This window comes from Megalobrama amblycephala, linkage group LG6, assembly GCF_018812025.1.
Source record: "Megalobrama amblycephala isolate DHTTF-2021 linkage group LG6, ASM1881202v1, whole genome shotgun sequence".
Lineage (NCBI taxonomy): Eukaryota > Metazoa > Chordata > Actinopteri > Cypriniformes > Xenocyprididae > Megalobrama > Megalobrama amblycephala.
In genome coordinates, this window is record NC_063049.1 from 24,098,818 (window position 1) to 24,120,397 (window position 21,580).

At 36.4% G+C, this 21,580-nt stretch overlaps 1 protein-coding gene across 7 annotated transcripts in view; it reads left to right on the forward strand.

Annotated features, from left to right (window-relative positions):
* The window catches only part of lrp1bb (low density lipoprotein receptor-related protein 1Bb), a 351,504-nt gene that overhangs the window by 237,091 nt on the left and 92,833 nt on the right, over positions 1–21,580 (forward strand). For all 7 annotated transcript variants that reach the window (XR_007185289.1, XR_007185290.1, XM_048193502.1 and 4 more), the window contains 7 exons: positions 1,543–1,707; positions 2,079–2,323; positions 7,592–7,723; positions 7,835–8,062; positions 8,663–8,837; positions 9,071–9,165; positions 10,322–10,471. Coding sequence is in view for 5 of the 7 variants with exons in the window: in XM_048193502.1 (XP_048049459.1) it covers positions 1,543–1,707; positions 2,079–2,323; positions 7,592–7,723; positions 7,835–8,062; positions 8,663–8,837; positions 9,071–9,165; positions 10,322–10,471 (1,190 nt within the window). In the remaining 2 variants the exon portion in view is untranslated. The remainder of the gene's footprint in view (positions 1–1,542; positions 1,708–2,078; positions 2,324–7,591; positions 7,724–7,834; positions 8,063–8,662; positions 8,838–9,070; positions 9,166–10,321; positions 10,472–21,580) is intronic.

The following is a 21,580-nucleotide window of genomic DNA, read 5'->3' on the forward strand; positions in this document are numbered from 1 at the left end:
GTTCTATTTTTTTTTTTTTTCGAAGTTTAACGGTAACTTGCTGTTATGACAGACTTTTTAGCAAAATATAAATAAACAACATTAACATTTAAAAGCATAACAGCAAAAGGTAAATGTTGGAGAAAATCACCTCATCCTCACAATCTTGTCAGAGCACATGACAGAGTAGCCTGGTACGTTTAATATGAAGAAGAATCATATATCCAGCCTGGATTCTTTGTAGAATCCAGCTTTTTGTGTGGCCTCTTTTTAAATATGTTTTTAATGATACAGTGATGCTTTTGACGGCAGATTTTTTTCATAAAACGGCACACAGGCACAAATTATAGCTCGTTAAGTCATTTTCAGTATCAGTCTTTATCAGTTTTTATCATTTTGTTATGTATTCATATTGTTATACAGCGGAAACATTTTTTACAAACTCTGTGAGCAATAGAGGAGAAATATGATATCTCCACAGTCCAGCTAGAGCTCATATTTGGCGCTCAGTTGGATGGAATACTGGAAATTATTTCACTGAAAGCTGAAAAGAACAATTATGAAAAGTATTCAAAGACTGATTTCACACTCAGCAGCGTGGCACATATTAAAATGAACCAAATTCATTATAGTTACTCTAAAAATGCCCCTCACAGCTGTGTCATTGAGAGGTGTGTTGAAAATGTTGTTCTGAAGGGATTAGCTGTCTTTGTAATTAGCAACTCCTGGTCAATTAATTGGACTTCTAAAAAGAAGGAGGCTACATCCTTGTAGCAATGTTCATGTGAAGCCTTTTTGTGCTTACCTTCCATGCTCCTTAAACATTTGGCTGACAGTTTAATTGTTTTTGATGTCTGACACAGGAACATGATCACACATTTCATTAGCATATGAGCTTGATGCAAGTATTTAACATTTTATAATCCCCATAATACCCCCATTAGAATGTGCCCTTTGCTTTCATGCCACCCCAGAGAACTGTGACACCAGATTAAATGAACCCTCATGTTTGACAGACAGTTTCCTTAAAGTATCCGTATAAAAATAATCATTTGAAATTAATCTACAATTTTACATTTAGATTTTTAATTTTTATAGATGTAAAGAAGCACTGTTTTAGGGCAGCATGGGATACAAAAGTTTTCTATTAGTTAAATTACTCATGACAACTTAATAGTGTCATCATGAGTAAACAGTGAAAATGACAGTAAAAAAAATATTTTAAGCTGTGTTTTAGATACATTGGTATTTTATTAAGAAGAATATTATTTTGACTTTTAGAATACACTGATGGACAATTTTTTTTGAATGGTATCCGCAGACAGTGATTGACTGTCGTAAAGCTGAAAGCAATACAATGAGTCAAAATCAGATTTAATAATAAATATATTTAAATCTAAACTGTGACATTGATAATCTGGTTTGTTTCTGATCATTTTGTTTTGGCTAGTAGACGTTCTGAATGGCCGGTAACCTAAAAAATGTAGTACCAAATTGGCTGGTGAGTGAAAAAATGAATTTCAAACCCTATTATAATCATTAACATTTTTATTCTCTTTGTAGCATTCTTTTCTGGACCGACTGGGATGCCACTTTTCCTCGGATTGAGGCAACGTCAATGAGTGGGAGTGGAAGACATGTTGTGTACAAGGACATGGAGATAGGAGCCTGGCCTAATGGACTCACCCTAGACCATCAGGAAAGGAGAATAGTGTGGACAGATGCTCGGTAGGGACAAATAACAAAATTGCAAATGAAGAATTGCAATATTTTGGTGCACATTACAAAAAGCACAAAATAGAGTTGTTGTTTTTTTTTTTTTTTGTAAAAACTCTATTCTATAAAACAACTTAAACATTAAATTTAAATCTAAAGTAATGAATGAAATGATGGATTTACATGTGATTCATGTGAATTGTATGCAATAATTGCACGACAAAAGCAGATTTTCAAAATGGAGAAAAAAATCAAACAAACAAACAAAAAAAGAGATGTGGTTATACCTTCAGAATTTCCCTCAGGAAGTTGTCATCATTGTAACATCTTGTTGATATGGGCATAGAGTGCTGGTCTCACCTCATGTTTCTCTTTCCCTTCAGCTCAGATGCAATATATTCTGCCCTGTACGATGGCACAGGGGTCATAGAGATCCTCCGGGGGCACGAGTACCTGTCACACCCGTTCGCTGTGTCTCTCTTTGGAGGTGGTGTGTACTGGACAGACTGGAGGACCAACACTTTAGCCAGAGCGAATAAATGGACAGGCCGCAATGTAACTGTGATTCAAAAGACAAGCGCCCAGCCATTTGATCTGGAGATATACCATCCTAGCCGACAACCTCAAGGTGGGACTTTAATTATTTACATTTATTTCCATATGATTGAACATAATGATATTAAACTATTTTATTAATTTAATAGCATCAAAATGAAATTTTATTCATTTTAATTTGTTTAATATTATCCAAAGAAATTATTTAATATTTCTATGTTTACCTGCATGTCATGTAACTGTTATCTGACATCAGTGAACATGCAAACGTGTAATTAATTTGTTGAAATGCAGAAACAAAAAACAGAGAATAATGAATAATAATAAAGAAAATAATGATAAAATCAAAGAATAATTACAGTGCTATACACACTAGCATCATGCTGAGTATTTTGCTTGAACTAACTAGACTAAGAAAACCTTGTTGCCATAGGGACAACTTCTGTTTATTATACTTATAAAAGGCATCACAGTTTTCTTGAAAATTGCTGGAGGTGTCTAGGCATGAAATCCGAAGAGAAAATCAATACTGAAAAATCTCACCCTTACTGAGGCTGATCATTCAAATGTTCTGTCAGAGTGTTTAAACTCTTATTTGACACTCCTTTTTTCCTGTTAGCGTTTGTACCCCATGAGCTCATTCGGCATGCAAACCACATCACAGCAAGCCTTGCAGTTTTCACGTTGACCTAACATGCTTAGCTGCACGTTATTGTAAAAAAAAATATGATCCGCCTATGTTCGGGAGACACAGAGAAATTTTCCTGCATGCTCTGTGGGATGAGGATTCATTTGAGCCGAATCCCGCTGATCGTTCATTTATTCTGCCAATCTGGAAGCCCAAACGGCTCTGTTTGAGAGCAGCAGAATAATTGAAAAAGGGGGTCATGCAGAGCGTAAGCAGGCCTGACGTGGACTCAAGATGGGCTCTTTCCTCAACCCAAATTAATTTTAATTGTTTCATGGTACAGTGTCACACAGGGCTTTGTAGTCAGCAAGGGCAGCAGATTATCTTCTGTTAAACAGACAGTGGCCGCTTGGATCATTGAAGGAAAATTGGAAAAAATACCATTCAAAGATTACATTTTCTTTTTAATAGACAGATTATGATAAAAAAATACAATATAATGTAATATAATAACACAAGTAGCCATGTGATATGGCTGTATATCAACACCTTATGCCGAATCACAGCTGTGCTGATATACAGCCATATCACATGGCTACGAGTGTGATATTGCGATTATACAACAGTTCGATGTCATGAGTGTGTAAATAAATAAGAAATAACGGAGTGTCTTTAAAACCCTCTTTTGTGCAGCACTACTTCCTTCTGTAACAGATTCAAATTCAAAGTTGACAGGTTGACTAGTAACTAAGGAATGCTGAGGCCCTCCATTGAAACTCATTTTATTTTGTATAGTATTAGAGAGAGAGAGAGAGAGAGAGAGAGAGAGAGATCGCCTGAGCAAGCATTACCTGTGCTTGATATAACATCATTCTTCAGGCCGATGTCCATAATATTATATCCATTATAAAAATCCGTTAGAATGTCCGCTGAGGGAAGCGATCTTTGTATTTGTCCTTTTTACAGTGAAGGGAATTTTCCATACCGCTAAAACAACGTCCTTTGTTTACAAGTCCCTTTCAATTTAAAAGTCATTTCACTCAAGTATGCCGCCATCTAATGGCGTATTAATGTAACTTTCACTCAATCCATATTACGCACTAATGGACCACAATACCATACATATTTATATAAAATAATATTTATTCAACAACAATGTTTAAATTAACAACAATAGCCATTATAAATGACACAGGAAGTAAACACAATTCTACAATTCAGTCATACGTACAGTCATACATACAGTGCTCTACAGGATGTAAGTTAAATATAGTCTTAATAATATAGCCAATTCGATTTGCTCAGGAGCAAGTAATAGATTAATAATACAAAAGATTGTCCGTTTTATGTACCCAAAATGAATGACATCTCATGTTTAACCACTATAAGAGGCAGCGACAAATCCCTAAAGCACTGGCCGCGATGAAACTATTCTCAGCGGGTACACAAGCACTGAACGGCCGTTGACGGCCGCATCTCTTCGAAAACCTCTAAACAAATTGTAAAATAGACGCTATGATTAAATATGAGTCACACATTTCAGGTCTAAACAACTACATTCTCGCCTAAAAAAACTTAAAACTACAGTTCATGGTACAACAAGTGTAGTATTTGTAAAAAATATAGGGCGGATTTGCTCAGCCGCTTCATTATATCAAAATTGCATTTTGTTATTTCTAAAACATGTTAACAGAAGTTATTGTGATTGCCAAGTGTGCTTAGGTGTCCAGATGTCCAAAAATGTAGCCACATGCGAGTGTTCATCAGCGGAAATAATCTGATTTGCATCATTTCAACCAGCCCAAAACTGTAGGGAGCCCTGCCAAAACGCCTTATGTCTCCTGCCACAGCACCGGCAGCCGGGTGACTGTTTTACACTGATAAGTGTCAACAAATTGTGCTACATTGCCACAGAAGCCAATAAGTATGGCTAATCTAATTTTAAAGAGCTCATGGGGGGGTCTGGCTATTAAAGGTGTCCAAAATCTGTGCTCTGGCCCCTTACAGTCCATGGCAATTGTGTTTATGTTTGGCCTCTACAGTTCTGGCAGGGTAGTGGCGGACCTCGGAGGGTCCGTAGGGAGTGAAAAAGGGCTACGCTAACTAGCCTAATGGGCTAAGGCTACAGCTGTTAGCCGGCACGTGGTTAATGCATTATGTGTGGTGAAAGAACTGAGGATTGAGTTTCAAGAGATCGACACCAGTTTGGAGGGCTCCCATTTTTAGTGCCTGTGTGGCCTGCAGTATTGTAAGCACTTTTCCAGCACATTGCTGACAGGCAAATCACTTCAGAATTACTATTGGAGTTTGCAGACATAGACAGGGTGTATCTTTCCCTATTTGGACAAAGCTGAAGCAGTGAAAATACAAATTATTCTCTGCACCCTCTTTACATATAGCAATGTTAAGGTGAAGTCAGATTGATGTGGAGTTTTATGAAATATGTGGCTGATTTATGACTACGAACAAATCAGTACATCCAAATCAAGTGTCTCTATCATGAGTCAAGTGCACTCACACTGTTTATACAGTATTTATTCAACCAGCCATTTTCCCCCCGCAGACCAGCTGAATGTATAATTAATTCTATGGGATTCTAGCCTATAATTTACACACTTGAAATTATTTGTTATGCTCACTTGCAAAAATATGCTTGCTACATAAGTAAAATGGGTTCAACATTGAAAAAAAATAATAGGCCTATATTCAAACTCCCACTGGATCAATTATTTATAAGATGCAACTGCTTGTGAAGTTAATTGCATGTAGTTGATCTGGGTTCGTGGAAAGGTTAAAGTCTCTTGACAACAGGCAGTAGTCTTGTGTAATGGCAGAAGAAAGTGGCAACTATAAAAGTAAACATGTTCTGGCAACAAATATATGTACAGTACTGAAATATATGTACACTACTGTTCACGTTTAGGGTCTGAAAGATTTTTTTTAATTGTTTGAATGAATTATTTCCTACCAAAAAAAAAAATTCTATCTCAAATAAATACTGTTCAAAGAATCCTGAAAATCATGGTTTCCACTAAAATATTAAGCAGCACAACCGTTTTCAACATTGATGGTGTTAATAATAATAAATGTTACTTGAGCAGCAAATCAGAATGATTTCTGAATGATCATGTGACACTGAAGAGTGGAGTAATGGCTGTGAAAAATTCAGCTTTCCCATCACAGGAATAAAATACATTTTAAATATGTTACAATTGAAAACATTTATTTTAATTTGTAATAAAATTTCACAATGTTACTGTTTTACTGTATTTTTGATCAAATAAATGCAGCCTTTGTGAGCATAATAGACTTCTCTCAAAAACATTTTTAAAAATATTACCAACCACAAACTTTTGAACAGTAGTATGTATGTTTTTTATATATACTTAAAGACCCCCTGTGGTGAAAATCAAGTTTTTAATGTTGTTTATATGTCTATGTGGTGTTTTTAATATGCTTTAAGACAAACCATGTGCAAATTCATATGTCAACTCCATTGCTAAGTATTTTCTCTTTAAAACTGCAGTGAAAAACCCGTGGTTTGAAATCGCTGGTGTCTATGACGTCACAAACTACCTTGTAACCAATCATGTCAATGTGCCGGCGGGCTTATTGACATGACAAATAGGGCGGGTGCGTGATGTATATTACGATGTTATGATGAGCTATAGGCCTTTCTCCACTGACGTTCTGAGTTGTTCAAAGTGTTTTTAAGGATGCTGATTGTTAGAAGGCAGCTGTCTGACTCTGACATGGAGAAAGTGAACATGGTTTGTGTAACATTAGCAACACATTACTAGCTGTTTGATTAACAGTCAAGAAAAAGGGTAACATATTAATTACCGTTATGTGACCGATGTTGTACCTTAGTAAGTTGACCGAGTTCATCTCTGAGCTGGCGTGATCGAGTTGAGGTGGGGGCTAATTTGCATATTCATTGATCTGCGTCTTGAACATCAAGCTTGTTTTATTTCAGCTATAATTGCCAAGGAAGCACTTCTCATTTTCATTTAGTTTAACATTTTTTTATATACATGTTTTAAACTGTGAACATTTCCAACATTTTAAATTGATTGACTAAAATGTTGTTTGTTGGGGGCAGTGTGAACCAGCCTTAAAATATAAATGATAATTTATATTTTAATGTTTAATGTTACTAATAATAAATAATATGATGATACAATATGATGACAGAAATTTCGCTCATTTTGAGTAGGGCTTTTCAAGGAAAATCGTTACCGTTAGAGCAATCTGAGAAAGATCTGATGGTTAAATGACTATTTATACCAGTACCCTTCAGGCCATTATGTCTGCTCAACTTCCATTGAAGTAGCCCCTCTGCAAAGAGTTGTACAAAATGTATATTGTAGTGTCAAGAATATCATGCAGAAGACATGAGCTGTCAGCACTGTTCATTCAACCTCAGTCTTTTGTTTTGCACCCATTTTTATGTTCCACTTTTTAAATACAGATATCTGAACTGTCACATCTCAAACCAAAGGCCATCCCTCCTCATCGAGTAAACGAATTCTGTCATTTTCACTGTAAAATAACCGTTTTTTTTTTTTTTTTTCCTGCTGTAATTCAGCAGATGTTGTTCCTGGCACCTTTTAGGAGAGCTGTTCTTCTTAATTCATATGATGTGATAATGATTTTTCTCCTTCTTGTGTTTCCTTTCCCTGGTTTAAATGCATTCCACCCTGGGTTTTTCAGCCTCAAACCCGTGCGAAGAAAACAGTGGAAGAGGTCCTTGCTCCCACCTTTGTCTCATTGATTATAACCGCACAGCATCTTGTTTGTGTCCTCATCTCATGAAGCTCTCCCTCAACAACCTCTCTTGTGTGGGTGAGTATGTAGCTCTCAATAAACAGAACATACATACAAAAGTATAGATCAGTTTGAGCTTTCTGTAGCGAGTATTGACTTATATATTTTTTGTTTTGGCACGCACATCAGCCCTGAAGAAGTTCCTGCTGTATGTGAGGCGCTCTGAGATCCGTGGAGTGGACATTGATAATCCGTACATGAATGTCATGACTGCTTTGACGGTTCCTGACATCGATGATGTCACTGTGGTGGATTACGACGCTCTTGAGGAAAGGATATACTGGGCGGACGTTAAGACTCAAACAATAAAACGCGCATTCATCAACGGAACAGGCCTTCAAACTGTCATTTCCGGAGGTGAGTCAAAACAGGAAGTCAAGTGTTTTCTCTTCTTTCCTTTTTCATGTTCTGTGTGGTTGATGTAAGATTTTTGTCAATAAACACCACCTAAGTGAGGTATTTTATTTCTGTGCTATTAATAATTTATTTCTTTTTTTCTCTGCTGCCACATTGTAGGCTTGAGCTGAAATACCGTTTTATTTGGCTGACACTCAGTGTTAAATTGTTTTTTTTTTCAATTATGAGAAGACTGTGTTCACAGGCGGCTTGCATTAAAAAAAATGATGGTTGAAGGAGTGTGCGGCAGAACATAAATAACATATTATGCGATAGGAGAGCTTGTTTGTGAAGTTCCCCGGGGATAGCTTCTCCGAAAAGCATTAAGAAAAGCAAAAGTAGTGCGAGATGAAGACTGTTGTACATTGTAAGTGCTCTGTTATAAAGCACAGTATATGTGCTTCTCAACCTTCTCAAACTGATCAGTATGCCAACCATGTGCCTTTGCAAGTGATTTGCTCAACAACATTTTATTACAGCATGCGCAGAAGTATTGCAGTCACCCATGAGGCTTGTTGTAATGTGCTCCTCTCTGTTAATGGCTATCTCTGGTACATGCAGATATTCAAAACTGCCGTGGGCTGGCAATAGATTGGCTCTCAAGGAACATGTATTGGCTGAGCTCTGAGAATGAGGAGACGCAGATCAATGTTGCCCGACTAGACGGATCTCTAAAAACCTCAGTCATCCATGGGATTGACAAACCAAAGTGTCTGACTGTTCACCCAGCCAAAGGGTAAGCAGCCCACATGGACAGATTGCAAGTATGATTAAATAAGATTTTTGTTTGTTCTTATTGCTCTAATTAATTTATTTATTCTGTCATTTAGAAATTTCTTATTAATTAGTGTGAATAAATCAATGTATTCACACTAATTTATTTATTTATTTGTCATGTCAACCTTAAAAACAAACATAAGAATTATTTTAACTCATGCCTCACTTTTTATTTTGTGTTCCATGGTCTAGAAAAATTTACTGGACTGATGGAAATACAATAAACGTAGCCAATATGGATGGAAGTAACAGGAAGGTTCTTCATCAGAACCAGAGAGAACCAGTTGGTATGTCTCATTTCATTCTATCAGAGAAAGTGTCACTATTACTGTATGTTAAATTTCTCTCTCTGATTGCCTTGCCATTCTTACATTCACAGGGGTTTAAAGTACATGAGTAATTGTACTTCATTACTATACTTAAGTCTTATTTTTCAAAATTTTGAAATGAAATATTTGTACTCTTACTTAATTATATTTCCGAGGAAATCATACTTTTTGTTCCTTACAATTTTCTTTAAACCTTCAAAGTACAAAGTACACATTTTGCAAGTCATCATATCTTATTTCCACAAAAAGATAAGAAATATAAAAAAACACAACTTACATAACTTATTTAAAATGGGCAGTGAAATCCATTTCAGTCTAAAATGTAAATGGTTCTTGTGAACAGACCTTTGATTAGTCACCCCAACGTAGTCTTGACCTACAGTAAAGCAATTGCAGTTGTTAATTCATTTTAAATATAGCCATTGCAAACTTGAGCTTGCAATGTCGGTCAGCTGTCTCTATAAACTGCTGCTGAATTTAAAGGCTTCAGAATATAAGTTTCATATATATTACAAAGTCAGGACCCCTAGACAATTGCGATTTAACAGGTTGCTTTACAAAGACTGTGCATCAAAGTTACTTTATGGGAAAAACTCCCTGGCCTCTTGGTTTCATCAATCTATTTCTGAAGCTAAGGTTTTTTGGGTTTTTTTGGTTTGTTTTTCTGAGTAAAACTTTTACATAGTTCCCTTCCTCCAGCTTAAATATAGTGTGCCTGGACATTCATTGCAAAGCACATGCTCCTTTTGTTTAAAAAGCAGTCTTAGAAAAGAGAGTTAAAAGTCTTGTCTGTTGTTGTTGGGAGTATATCATGCACTAGCCCCTCTCAATCAAAGCTGTCCTGACACTCAATTGAAATATCCTTCACTTGTCACAATCAATTTTCCCACTCTGTCAAACCCTCACCATTTCCTCTTTTGAAACATGTTTTAGACAGAGATGAATTTTAGTGAAGTGATTTAGAGTGCCACAAAGAGGTCACAACTATATGTCAAGCTGTAAAAAAAAAACATCTCACACTCAGATAAATATATAGGACATGGGAGGTATATTTTGAAGTAATGATCATAACGTATTCCAAACAGTTTCTAGCTGACTTCTTGTTTTCCCTCAGGACTTTCGATTGACTTTCCAGCCGGGAAGATGTATTGGATCAGTTCTGCTAATGGTACTATCAACAGGTGCAATCTGGATGGTAGTGGCTTTGAGGTCATTGAAAGCATGAAGAGGGACTTAACTAAAGCCACGGCTCTAGCAGTCATGGGTAAGTGATAGAGCCTCTAATTCCCTCTTCATTAGTCAGGCTTAGGTCAAAGGTTAACCACCATTAACCGTAAGAAAATGGCCGCTTACGTGTTGATTTGAAGGCATATGGCTGATGTTTTATCTGCATTTGTTTTTCTAATTAATGTTTGAGTTTGAGAATTCTTCATTAAATTACTGGACTTTGGTGCTTTGGTAACGTATACCATGAGGAGCATATTTTTAAGAAAAAAATAAGTGAAAGTCAAAAGTGGTAAAGGAATGTGTAAATTAGTCTCACATTGCATGCCCTCAGACCATCTGGTTGGTTATCAGCTGGCTGCCATTTATCACTTTTATCAGAAACAAAATTATTTTTAAAAGGCACCCGGTTGCAACAATGAGATTTTCCGAAGAAGAACTGGTTGCTGGATTTTGTCAAAGTTTGCAAAGATTTTGCCATTAAATCTTGGAAAGGTTCTGTTTTCTTTTTTTAAAGGCATTTAGTAGCAATTGGACTAGATAACCATAATCAGAACTGTATATTCCCCTTTTCTCATGTTTATTTTTATCTGGACTTATTTTATACATAAATAAGTCTACTTACATTTCCAGTCATTTGTGTTCTGTTCACAGAGATTGTTGGGCCAGCATTTAAATGAGTTATGATTTACCATCCCTATATGTCTGGGTAAAAGAACAAACTGTGGTTGGTCATGTTACATATTGGTCAGATGGTCTTTTTCTGTAAAAATTGTCAGTACATGATCAGAGTTAGTTATGATATATATTCGATTTTATGTCGATAGTCAAGTCTGGCACCGTGAGTCTACAGCTACATTGCTTCAGATTGATAAACCGACAAAATAAAGACATTTTGTCAAAATAGATTTAACAATTTCCGTTTAGCCCCAGGAAACCCATCATGGAATGAGAATAAAGACCCAATTTTGGTTCCCTGAGGAATGTAAACATACAACTCATTGTTAGAGAAGTGGAGAAGTTTGATTGATTTAGCTTTATATAGACCAAGCTAATAAAGGCTGTCTTGGAAGATATCCATTTGATTCAATGCAATTTTTAATCACACTTTTTAGGCCTACTGTATGACTCAAATTACTTTAAACATTGGACAGAAGCTGTAATTCTAGGGATTATAGAAAATTCAGTCATGCTGGCAGCATCAGATGGGGAGAGAGTTGCATAACTTGCAAATGCAAGCAGTAAATGCAGCAAAGCTTTTATTTGTGCGCTTTCTCTTTTTTTTGTATTAGACGATTTCTCTTTCTCTTTGCCATAAATGTATTACACTCTCTTGTTTTCGATGGCATCTGACATGCTTTCTCACATTACTCTCTGTCTGTCTTCGTGGGTGGAAATGTATGCTCGCAAATTATTCATTAGCATGTATTTATTTCCCTAAACCCCAATTTTAACTGATTACACTGTCTGCATGCTGCATAGGTATTAATCTTTGGAAAACCTCTATAGTCACGTTCTATTTTAGAGCAGCTATGATGAGCTGAAAAACAAATGCAATTTGTAAGAAGTGGTGACAGACTCTTTTAATTAAACAAAGTTTGAGTCATTATTAAATTGGGAGCAGAATGCAGGCTGCCACAAAGACTAATGGGTTACTTTCAAAGAAGTAGCACGGTACAGCAAAACAGCAAAATGATGCATTCAGTAGGTGCTATCTATCACAATTAATAGGCCTTTGTTCCATAGAGGAAATGCTTTCCATTACTTCTGCAAAAACCTATGAGTCTGTTTGGTGGACAGTTATGTTTCTCATTTATAGTATGACAAACTGCCAGAGATGTGTTTTTGGTATGCATGTTTTTGCGTTTAGACTGAACATGCTTGCTATGCCCTTTCTTGGAAGACTACAATAGAATATGATTTTAAATACTCCCAAGCAGTGTTGGGTAAGTTACTTCAAAAAAGTAATTAATTACTAATTACATCATCAATGTTGTATTTAAAATACTTTACTAATTACTCTGTCTGAAAAGTAATTTAATTACTCGATAAGTAACTTACTAATTACTTCCCTATAAACCTTGACCGAATAGACAATAGAAAGGAAACTCTTTTAATAATTTAATCAAACATGGAATAGTTTAGACTTTTATAGCTTTTTAAAACATTTTAACTTTTTTTAAACATATAATATAATACTTTATATAACTTTAATACTACTATAATACTTTAATACTTTTATTTACTTTTTAGTAACAAATAGGGATGTCACTTTACCAAAAATCTAGTAGTCGGTACCGATACCACCAAAGGTGCACAATACTCGATACCAAAGTCTATACTACGGTGAAAATATAAAAATACAAATAAAACAATGCTTTTTTTTTTTTTTTTCAGCTAATAGTAGTAAGTAAAAATACCACAGAAATTGAACAATCAAATATGAAATAACTCTGCATAGTGATAACTGTATAAATTAATTATAGATTAGTCCTTATTAAAGCTTTTCTTTTGTTGTTTGATTATCATTTATAATACAGACAGCCAATAGTAGACAGTAGCATGTTTTAAAGGTTGCTGTCACACATGCTGTTCACATTCACATAACCAACACGAATATACGCCAAGACGGGCATTTTTGAACGTTTATGTGTAATAAACCCCGGAAATCTGACACTCGCGAGAAGCAGCTATGTGTGTGCGCTTTGGTCAAGAGCGCACTGACTGAAGACCGTCTCTCAGAGAGTGTGCACAGTTTTTTCTTCCTAGGACATAGCTTACATTTACCGTAATGTTCTTGCCTACCTGTGTCAAAAAAGTGAAGTCATTGGAATATTTCCATTCTGCAAAATAGCCACTCACTTCTGCTGACATCTTCAGACAGCGACTACGCAGCCAACTGGTGCGAAGCTGTGAACTCACGCGCAACTGCACTACAGCTAACGACTTTAAAGAGGCAGCGTTCACTTTTACCTTTTAAATTCAATATTGATTTAAACAGAACTGTTGAACTAATTTACAGTATGTAACGCAAGTACATTATAAGTAACTGTAATTAAATTACCTAAAAATGAACAGTAATCCCTTACTTTACTTTTTCAGTGGATAAGTAATTTAATTACAGTAATGCGTTACTTAGTAACTCGTTACACCCAACACTGCTCCCAAGTGCAATAAATCAGTACAAAAATGCAGTAGATGGTTGATTATTTTAGTAGAAAGTTTTCTACTACATCACATTTCTTATAAGATTTTCTTTAACATGCTGAATTGCTCCATACTGCCCATCTAGTGTGTATGCACATATTCAAAAGTTTGGGGTCTGTAAAAATGGTGTGAAATATTATTTAATTTAAAATGTGATTTAATCATTTTTAACATGTTTTTTTTTTTTTTTTCTGTGACAGCCATTACTCCAGTCACATGGTCCTTCAGAAATCATTCTTATATGTTGATTTCATGCTCAAGAAGCATTTTATTAGGGGCCAAGCACCGAAGGTGCGGAGGCACCTATTGTTATTGTTGGCGTTCTTTTTTTTTTTTTTTTTTTTATTATTCTTCTTCTTCTTCTTCTTCTTCCGCTCTTGAAGTCTATGACAGCCCATAGAACCGCTTGCGGGAAAGTTATGAAATTTGGCACACAGTTAGAGGACAGTCTGAGCTATGTCCATAGCAAATTTGGAGTCTCTATCTCAATCCCTTTAGCGCCACCAGCTGTCCAAAGTTGCACTTATGTTTATGCTAATAACTTTTGAACCGTAAGTGCTAGAAACAAAATTCTTTTTTCCTCTGATTCCTTAGGTCACGACGAATCGATTGCACCATATGACGTCATTTTCCGTCATGAAAATTTTTCCGCCATTTTGAATTTTCTGAAAAACGTACTTTTTCGAACTCCTCCTAGGCCGTTACTCCGATTTTCACGAAAATTGAACCAGATCATCTTCAGACCATGCCGACAAAAAGTTACGGAATTCAAGTTGATTCCTCAAACCGTTTTCGAAAAACACGCGAACAAATTGTACGTAGTGCTTGTGAAAATAGACATAAGACTGTATCTCCGCAACGCTTTATCGTATTCAGACCAAACTTGGTACCTGTCATCACAAGCATGACCTGAGGCAACATGCAGCGTTTCGGCGCAGCGCCACCTACTGGTGCGGAGATATGAAAAATTTATGTTTTTGCTTATAACTTCTGATGGGTTTGGCCAAAAATCATAAATTTGGTCTCGTTGGATTGGGGCATCATGCTGAGTCGAATGCTAACCAATTTTCCCATATCGGACATTTTGGCCGTCGGCCATTTTGAATTTTGTGCTAAAATGCTGTATTTTACGAACGCATTAGCGTATCGTTACGAAACTTGGTATGGGTCATCAGCACAATGCCCTGAAGGAGCCTGAGAAGTTTCGGACCAGCGCCACCTTGTGGTCAAAAGTTATAACAAAATTTACAAAAATGCTAATAACTTTTGACTATGTTAACCGATTGGAATGAATCTGGTCTCAGTCAGCCTTCTGTGGGTCATGCTGAGAAAATAGATATCAAGTTTGACATAGTTAGCTGAACTTCCTGTCCGCTGTATTGTTTTTCTTTAAAAACCTACTTTTTCGAACTCCTCCTAGACCGTTGCTCCAATTTTCACCAAAATCGAACCGTATCATCTTCAGACCATGTCAACAAAAAAGTTATGGATTTCAAGTCGATAAGTCAAACCGTTTTCGTATACCAGCGCAACGAATTTGAGGCATGATGCAAAAACGACTCTTGAAGCTGTATCTCTGCAATGCTTTATCATATTCAGACCAAACTTGGTACGTGTAATCACAATCATGACCTGAGGCACCATACAGTGTTTCGGCGCAGCGCCACCTACTGGAGTGGAGATATGAAAAATGGCTTTTTTTGCTTATAACTTCTGAAGGGTTTGACCAAAATTCATAAATTTGATATGGGTCATCAGGACAATGCCCTGAAGGAGCCTGAGAGGTTCCAGACCAGCGCCACCTTGTGGTCAAAAGTTATAACAAAATTGACAAAAATGCTAATAACTTTTTTTTCTAATTGCTCACTGCTGCTGTTGGTCTGATGCTCCCAGCCATGTTGGCTGGCTTCTTGTGCCGTTTTTGTGCTTGGCCCCGTAATTGCTGCTTGCAGCTATATTTATTATTATTATTATTATTATTATTATTATTATCAGTGTGGAAACTGTCTTTTTATTATGCTCTGATGAATATGAAAAGAACAGGATTTATTTGAAATAGATTTTTGGAACAATGCAAAAGTCTTTCTTTTGATCAATTTAATGCATCTTTGGTGAATAAAATTTATTTCTATCAAAAAATAAATCTTACTGACCCCAATCTTAAATACTCATGTATATACACCACATGCCACCGGTATTATGGATCAATTCTAAAATTTTTCAAGTTGTATCACACCTCTATAAAGGAAAGACCATCTTAGAACCTGAATGGCCAGGGGCCGATTACATATGCTTGCAGGTGGGTGGATGATCTCACAGACTCTTGAGTGGATAAGTGGGTGGAATTTCACTTAGAATTCCATGTTTTCCTCTTCCATGCTGAATATGAACCAGTCAAACAATGGCTTTAGACAATTTCCTTCTCTTAAAATGCCTTGCAGATGTACAGCATATTTACCTTGCCATGTTCATTATAAAGTATAAAATATAAAGTAATCACATCCTCAATGTGAATATGAAAGGAAACAAGGCGAGGAGATGAAAGAGTCTCCGTGTGATTGATGTTATGTTTGTGATAAGTAAAGCAGACCAGGTTCTGCACGTATACTCCTTATGATAAGACAGCTATCCCTTCCAAGCCCACAAAACGCTGCTTTTCTTTCAAATATCGGCAGTCTGTGTTTTTATAATGCATATGGCACATTGCCATGCAGGTTACCCACAGAGATCTAAAAGAATGGTATATATTAATATGCAGCATGAGAATGTCATCAGAGAACAAAGAGTCAGATTCAGCATAAAGAGGGAAAAAATACCGAATACATTACTGCCCCTTCAGCTCATATGCACTACAAGTCAAAAGTTAAGGTACACTTTCTTATTCTTTATTACTATTGTTTTCCACAATTTAAAATAATAATAAGTCATCAAAACTATGAAATGGTGCAAATAATTATGCAATGACCAAAAGAAATTAAATAAAACTAGTTTAAAGCCACCCTTATATATTATATATATATATATATATATATATATATATATATATATATATATATATATATATATATATATATAAAAGGGTGGCTTATGATTTGCTCATGTCCTCAAAATTACAGGTAGACTGTTTAGTTTTGAACATGAATGAAACAAACTTTTCCATTAGGCTATATGATTTTCGTGTGATGCTGGGGTACATAGCGGGTCGATGTTTCATATAGCCTCCATAAGATCTTCAGTCTCTATCGGCTCTATCTCCCTCCCAGAAAAAGCAACATAAATTAGGGGATTTGCCAAGGTTAACCTTTATAACATGCTATCAGTTGATGTCCCCGTAAATTTACTTTGGTATTGCTGTAAGGGAAATGGTTTACGATTTCAACCACCTGGCACGGTAAAATCAACCACCCTGTAGCATGTGTTGAGGGACAGACCTTATCATTACAGGAAGGTGTGCAGGGAAATATACTCGGCGGAGACAGATGATCAGAAGATCGATATGAGCGGCGACTGTTTGAAAGATGCAGCATCGTTATTAAAAAAAAAAAAAAAAAAAATTCAATGGCCGCCTTGCATCAAAGTCACATCTGTTATTAGACCGTGAAACGGTAATTGAAGAGCATGATGACTGAAGAAATGAAAGCAATTTTGCTGACAGGATCCAGTCTCGCCACCTCCTCCTGGTAGAATCTTTAATGGGATGTGACCACTCAGGGAAGTGCAAGCTGCTGTTTAGTGGGCTGTGTGTCACCTTAAGACCTGTGCTTGTCTGTGATCAAACAGTTTAAATGGACATTACACCCAGAAGCAATCTCTGACGTCTCTCACTCTGGACAGGTAAAGATTAATATTGACTGCAGTGATGACCTATGCAAGCAATCCTGAATGTCAAATACGCTACTGGCTGCTCAGGGATGTCGTTTATGCACAGTTGGCCTCACTACAAAAAGCAAATATCTTCTTGGAGACTCTCTGTGGCCTAAATGACACTAGTATTTGTTTCTGGTTTATGGAGGAGAAAAATATTTGTGCTTGTACTCACTGCATACATACAGGTATGAAAGAGTTTAAGCATGCAGTAGGCAATTGCTCTGTTCTAAATCCAAGTGAGCTGCCTACAGAGACAGCATTTTAGGGCAAAAGTAATAGGTGTACAAATGCATTTTTTATATACACTACCGTTCACAAGTTTGGGGTCGGTAAGATTTTTAAAAATATTTTTGAAAGAAGACTCTAATGCTAAAAAATACAGTAAAAACTGTAATATTGTGAAATATTATTACAATTTAAAATAACTGTTTTCTATTTTAATATATTTTCAAATGCATTTTATTCCTGTGATGACAGAGTTGAATTTTCCGCAGCCATTACTCCAGTCTTCAGTGTCGCACGATCCTTCAGAAATCTTTGCTGATTTGGTTTTCTAGAAACGTTTCTTATGTTAATGTCAAAAACAGTTGTGCTGCTTTTATTCTTTGATTAATTTAAATGTCAAAAGAACAGCATTTGAAATAGAAATCTTTGAAATTAAACATTATAAATTTATTTTCTCTCAGTTTTGATCTATTTAATGTATCCTTGATGAATAGGGAATAGAATACCAACTCAATTTTTTTTTTATTGTAACCTTTCTTTTCCCCCCTTTTTTTTTTTTCTTAGTTTTAGGATCCCTTACTGAAATTCACATTGGTTCCATTAAAGGGGTAATTGGATGCAAAATTCACTTTTACATGAATGTGTGTCGGCAGTGTGTGTACACAACCACCCTATAATGGTAAAAATCCACCATCTCCTCTTTTTTAATCCCCATAAATCATAAGCAATGTGTCAGAACAAGCCATTTGCAGATTCTACCTTTTGTGACATCACAAAATGCAGTAACCCCTCACTGCAGAACACAAGATCCAGGTCGCAGAGACGGGTAGGTTTAGGGATATGTAAAGTGGCAGGAGTTGGATCCAGATCCTGGGCGTGGAGATGGTTTAGATCCAGCGGGCAGAGACGGGTAGGTAAAGGGATATGTCAAGTGGGAGGAGTTGGATCTGTATCCAGCCTCGCCCCCTGGATCTCGTGTTCTGCAGTGATGACTATCTCACAAAATGCCTAGGCCCCGCCCATGACTGCTGATGAACTCTGCCCTATTTGCATAGACCCCACCCTTAGTAAGCCCTCACAGTCTGCCATGTATATCTCCTCGCCTGACCATTTAACAGCAGCATTCAAGTAAGAAATGTATTCTTATTAAAGCTTCTAAAGTTAATTCATTCAATTAAAAATGTAGAATAAGGTCATGCAGAATAAGGCATTAATATGTGCTTAATAAGTACTAATAAATAGCCAATATTCTAGTAATATGCATGCTAATAACAACTTAAAAGACCCTAAAATAAAGTGTTACCAAGTAGATATAATAAGTGGTAACACTTTTTTTTAAGGCCTTTTAACTAGTTGCTTATTAGCATGCATATTACTAGAATATTGGCTATTTATTAGTATTTAGTATTTATAGTATATTTAGTATATTTTAGTATATTTAGTAGGGGTGTGACGAGATCTCGTGTCACGAGATCTCGCGAGACTAAAGTGTGACGAGATTTCTCGTTGAGGCGAAAAGTAGTCTCGTGATGTTGCCATGACAGAGTGTTAGGATGATTAGGAAAGAATATGCCACCGCTACGTTTACATTACGCCTCCACTGTCCTTTTGCTTTGTGTTTAAATAAAAAACATTTAATTCAGTTGGATAACGGTCGCCGCCGCTCCATATTTAAAGAGTTACACGCGATCGCTGAAAGTGAAAGTAAACGCGCGCGCGCATTCAAACGCGATTTCAATACCCGCATTTTGAAAGCGGCTCCTTGATTAATGCAAATATCTCTCAATATGAAAGCTATTTTAGGCTGGGCAGTGTAGCTGTAACCATCTCTTAGCTCTGTATCAAAGAAAAAGTTGGTCTTATTTGCACTTTGAATATTGAGAGAGTGTGATTATGGTTTCAACTTGTAAAGTGTTACCATAAAAATGAATAACAGTTTTCTCTTAATCTTATTAAGCACAAACAATAAGGTTTCATTTGTTAACATTAGTTAATGCACTGTGAACTGTCATCAACTAACAATGAATGACTATTTTTATTAACTAACATACCGGTAAACAAAGATTAATAAATACTGTAGCAAATATATTGCTCCTTGTTAGTTGATGTTGGTTAATGTGTTAATGTTAATAAATGAGACCTTATTGTAAAGTGTTACCATTTTTATTTATACTGTTTTTATTTCTATGATCAGTTTGTGGAAAGGAGTTCAGTTAGGAGGTCAAAGGTTGTAGAAGCTCATTAATCATGTACAGTAATGTCTGAAGAGATTGAAATCATACAGAAGAGAAGTCAGTCAGTTAAGTTAGTGGCAAAACCTTTTACAGTGCTTGAGTATTGTTGTCTTTTACTGCATATGATAATTAATAGTAAGAAAGTAGAACTGAAATGACATTCATTACAAGATGATTAGTTAAAACATTTCAAATACACCTGCAGAATATTTTTTTCTAGTCATGTATTTCGCCATTGAGGATTTCTTAAAAATAGTGTGTAAAAATCTTGTCTCGTCTCGTCTCGTGAACTCAATCTCGAGTCTCGTCTCGTCTCGTGAGATACCCGTCTCGTCACACCCCTAATATTTAGTATTCTGTATGACCTTATTCTACAAACCCGATTCCAAAAAAGTTGGGACACTGTACAAATTGTGAATAAAAACAGGATGCAATGATGTGGAAGTTTCAAATTTCAATATTTTATTCAGAATACAACATAGATGACATATCAAATGTTTAAACGAAAATGTATCATTTTAAGGGAAAAATAAGTTGATTTTAAATTTCATGGCATCAACACATCTCAAGAAAGTTGGGACAAGGCCATGTTTACCACTGTGTGGCATCCCCTCTTCTTTTTATAACAGTTTGCAAACGTCTGGGGACTGAGGAGACAAGTTGCTCAAGTTTAGGAATAGGAATTTTGTCCCATTCTTGTCTAATACAGGCTTCTAGTTGCTCAGCTGTCTTAGGTCTTCTTTGTCACATCTTCCTCTTTATGATGCGCCAAATTTTTTCTATGGGTGAAAGATCTGGACTGCAGGCTGGCCATTTCAGTACCCGGATCCTTCTTCTACGCAGCCATGATGTTGTAATTGATGCAGGTTGTGGACTGGCATTGTCATGTTGGAAAATGCAAGGTCTTCCCTGAAAGAGACGACGTCTGAATGGGAGCATATGTTGTTCTAGAACTTGGATATACCTTTCAGCATTGATGGTGCCTTTCCAGATGTGTAAGCTGCCCATGCCACATGCACTCATGCAACCTCATACCATCAGAGATGCAGGCTTCTGAACTGAGCGCTGATAACAACTTGGATTGTCCTTGTCCTCTTTAGTCCGGATTACATGGCGTCCCAACTTCAAATTTTGATTCGTCTGACCACAGAACAGTTATCCACTTTGCCACAGTCCATTTTAAATGAGCCTTGGCACAGAGAAAACACCTGCGCTTCTAGATCATGTTTAGATATGGCTTCTTTTTTGACCTATAGAGTTTTAGCCGGCAACGGCGAATGGCATGGTGGATTGTGTTCACCGACAATGTTTTCTGGAAGTATTCCTGAGCCCATGTTGTGATTTCCATTACAGTAGCATTTCTGTATGTGATGCAGTGCTGTCTAAGGGCCCGAAGATCACGGGCATCCAGTATGGTTTTCCGGCCTTTACCCTTACGCACAGAGATTGTTCCAGATTCTCTGAATCTTTGGATGATATTATGCACTGTAGATGATGATAAATTCAAACTCTTTGCAATTTTTCTCTGAGAAACTCATTTCTGATATTGCTCCTCTATTTTTCGCCGCAGCATTGGGGGAATTGGTGATCCTCTGCCCATCTTGACTTCTGAGACA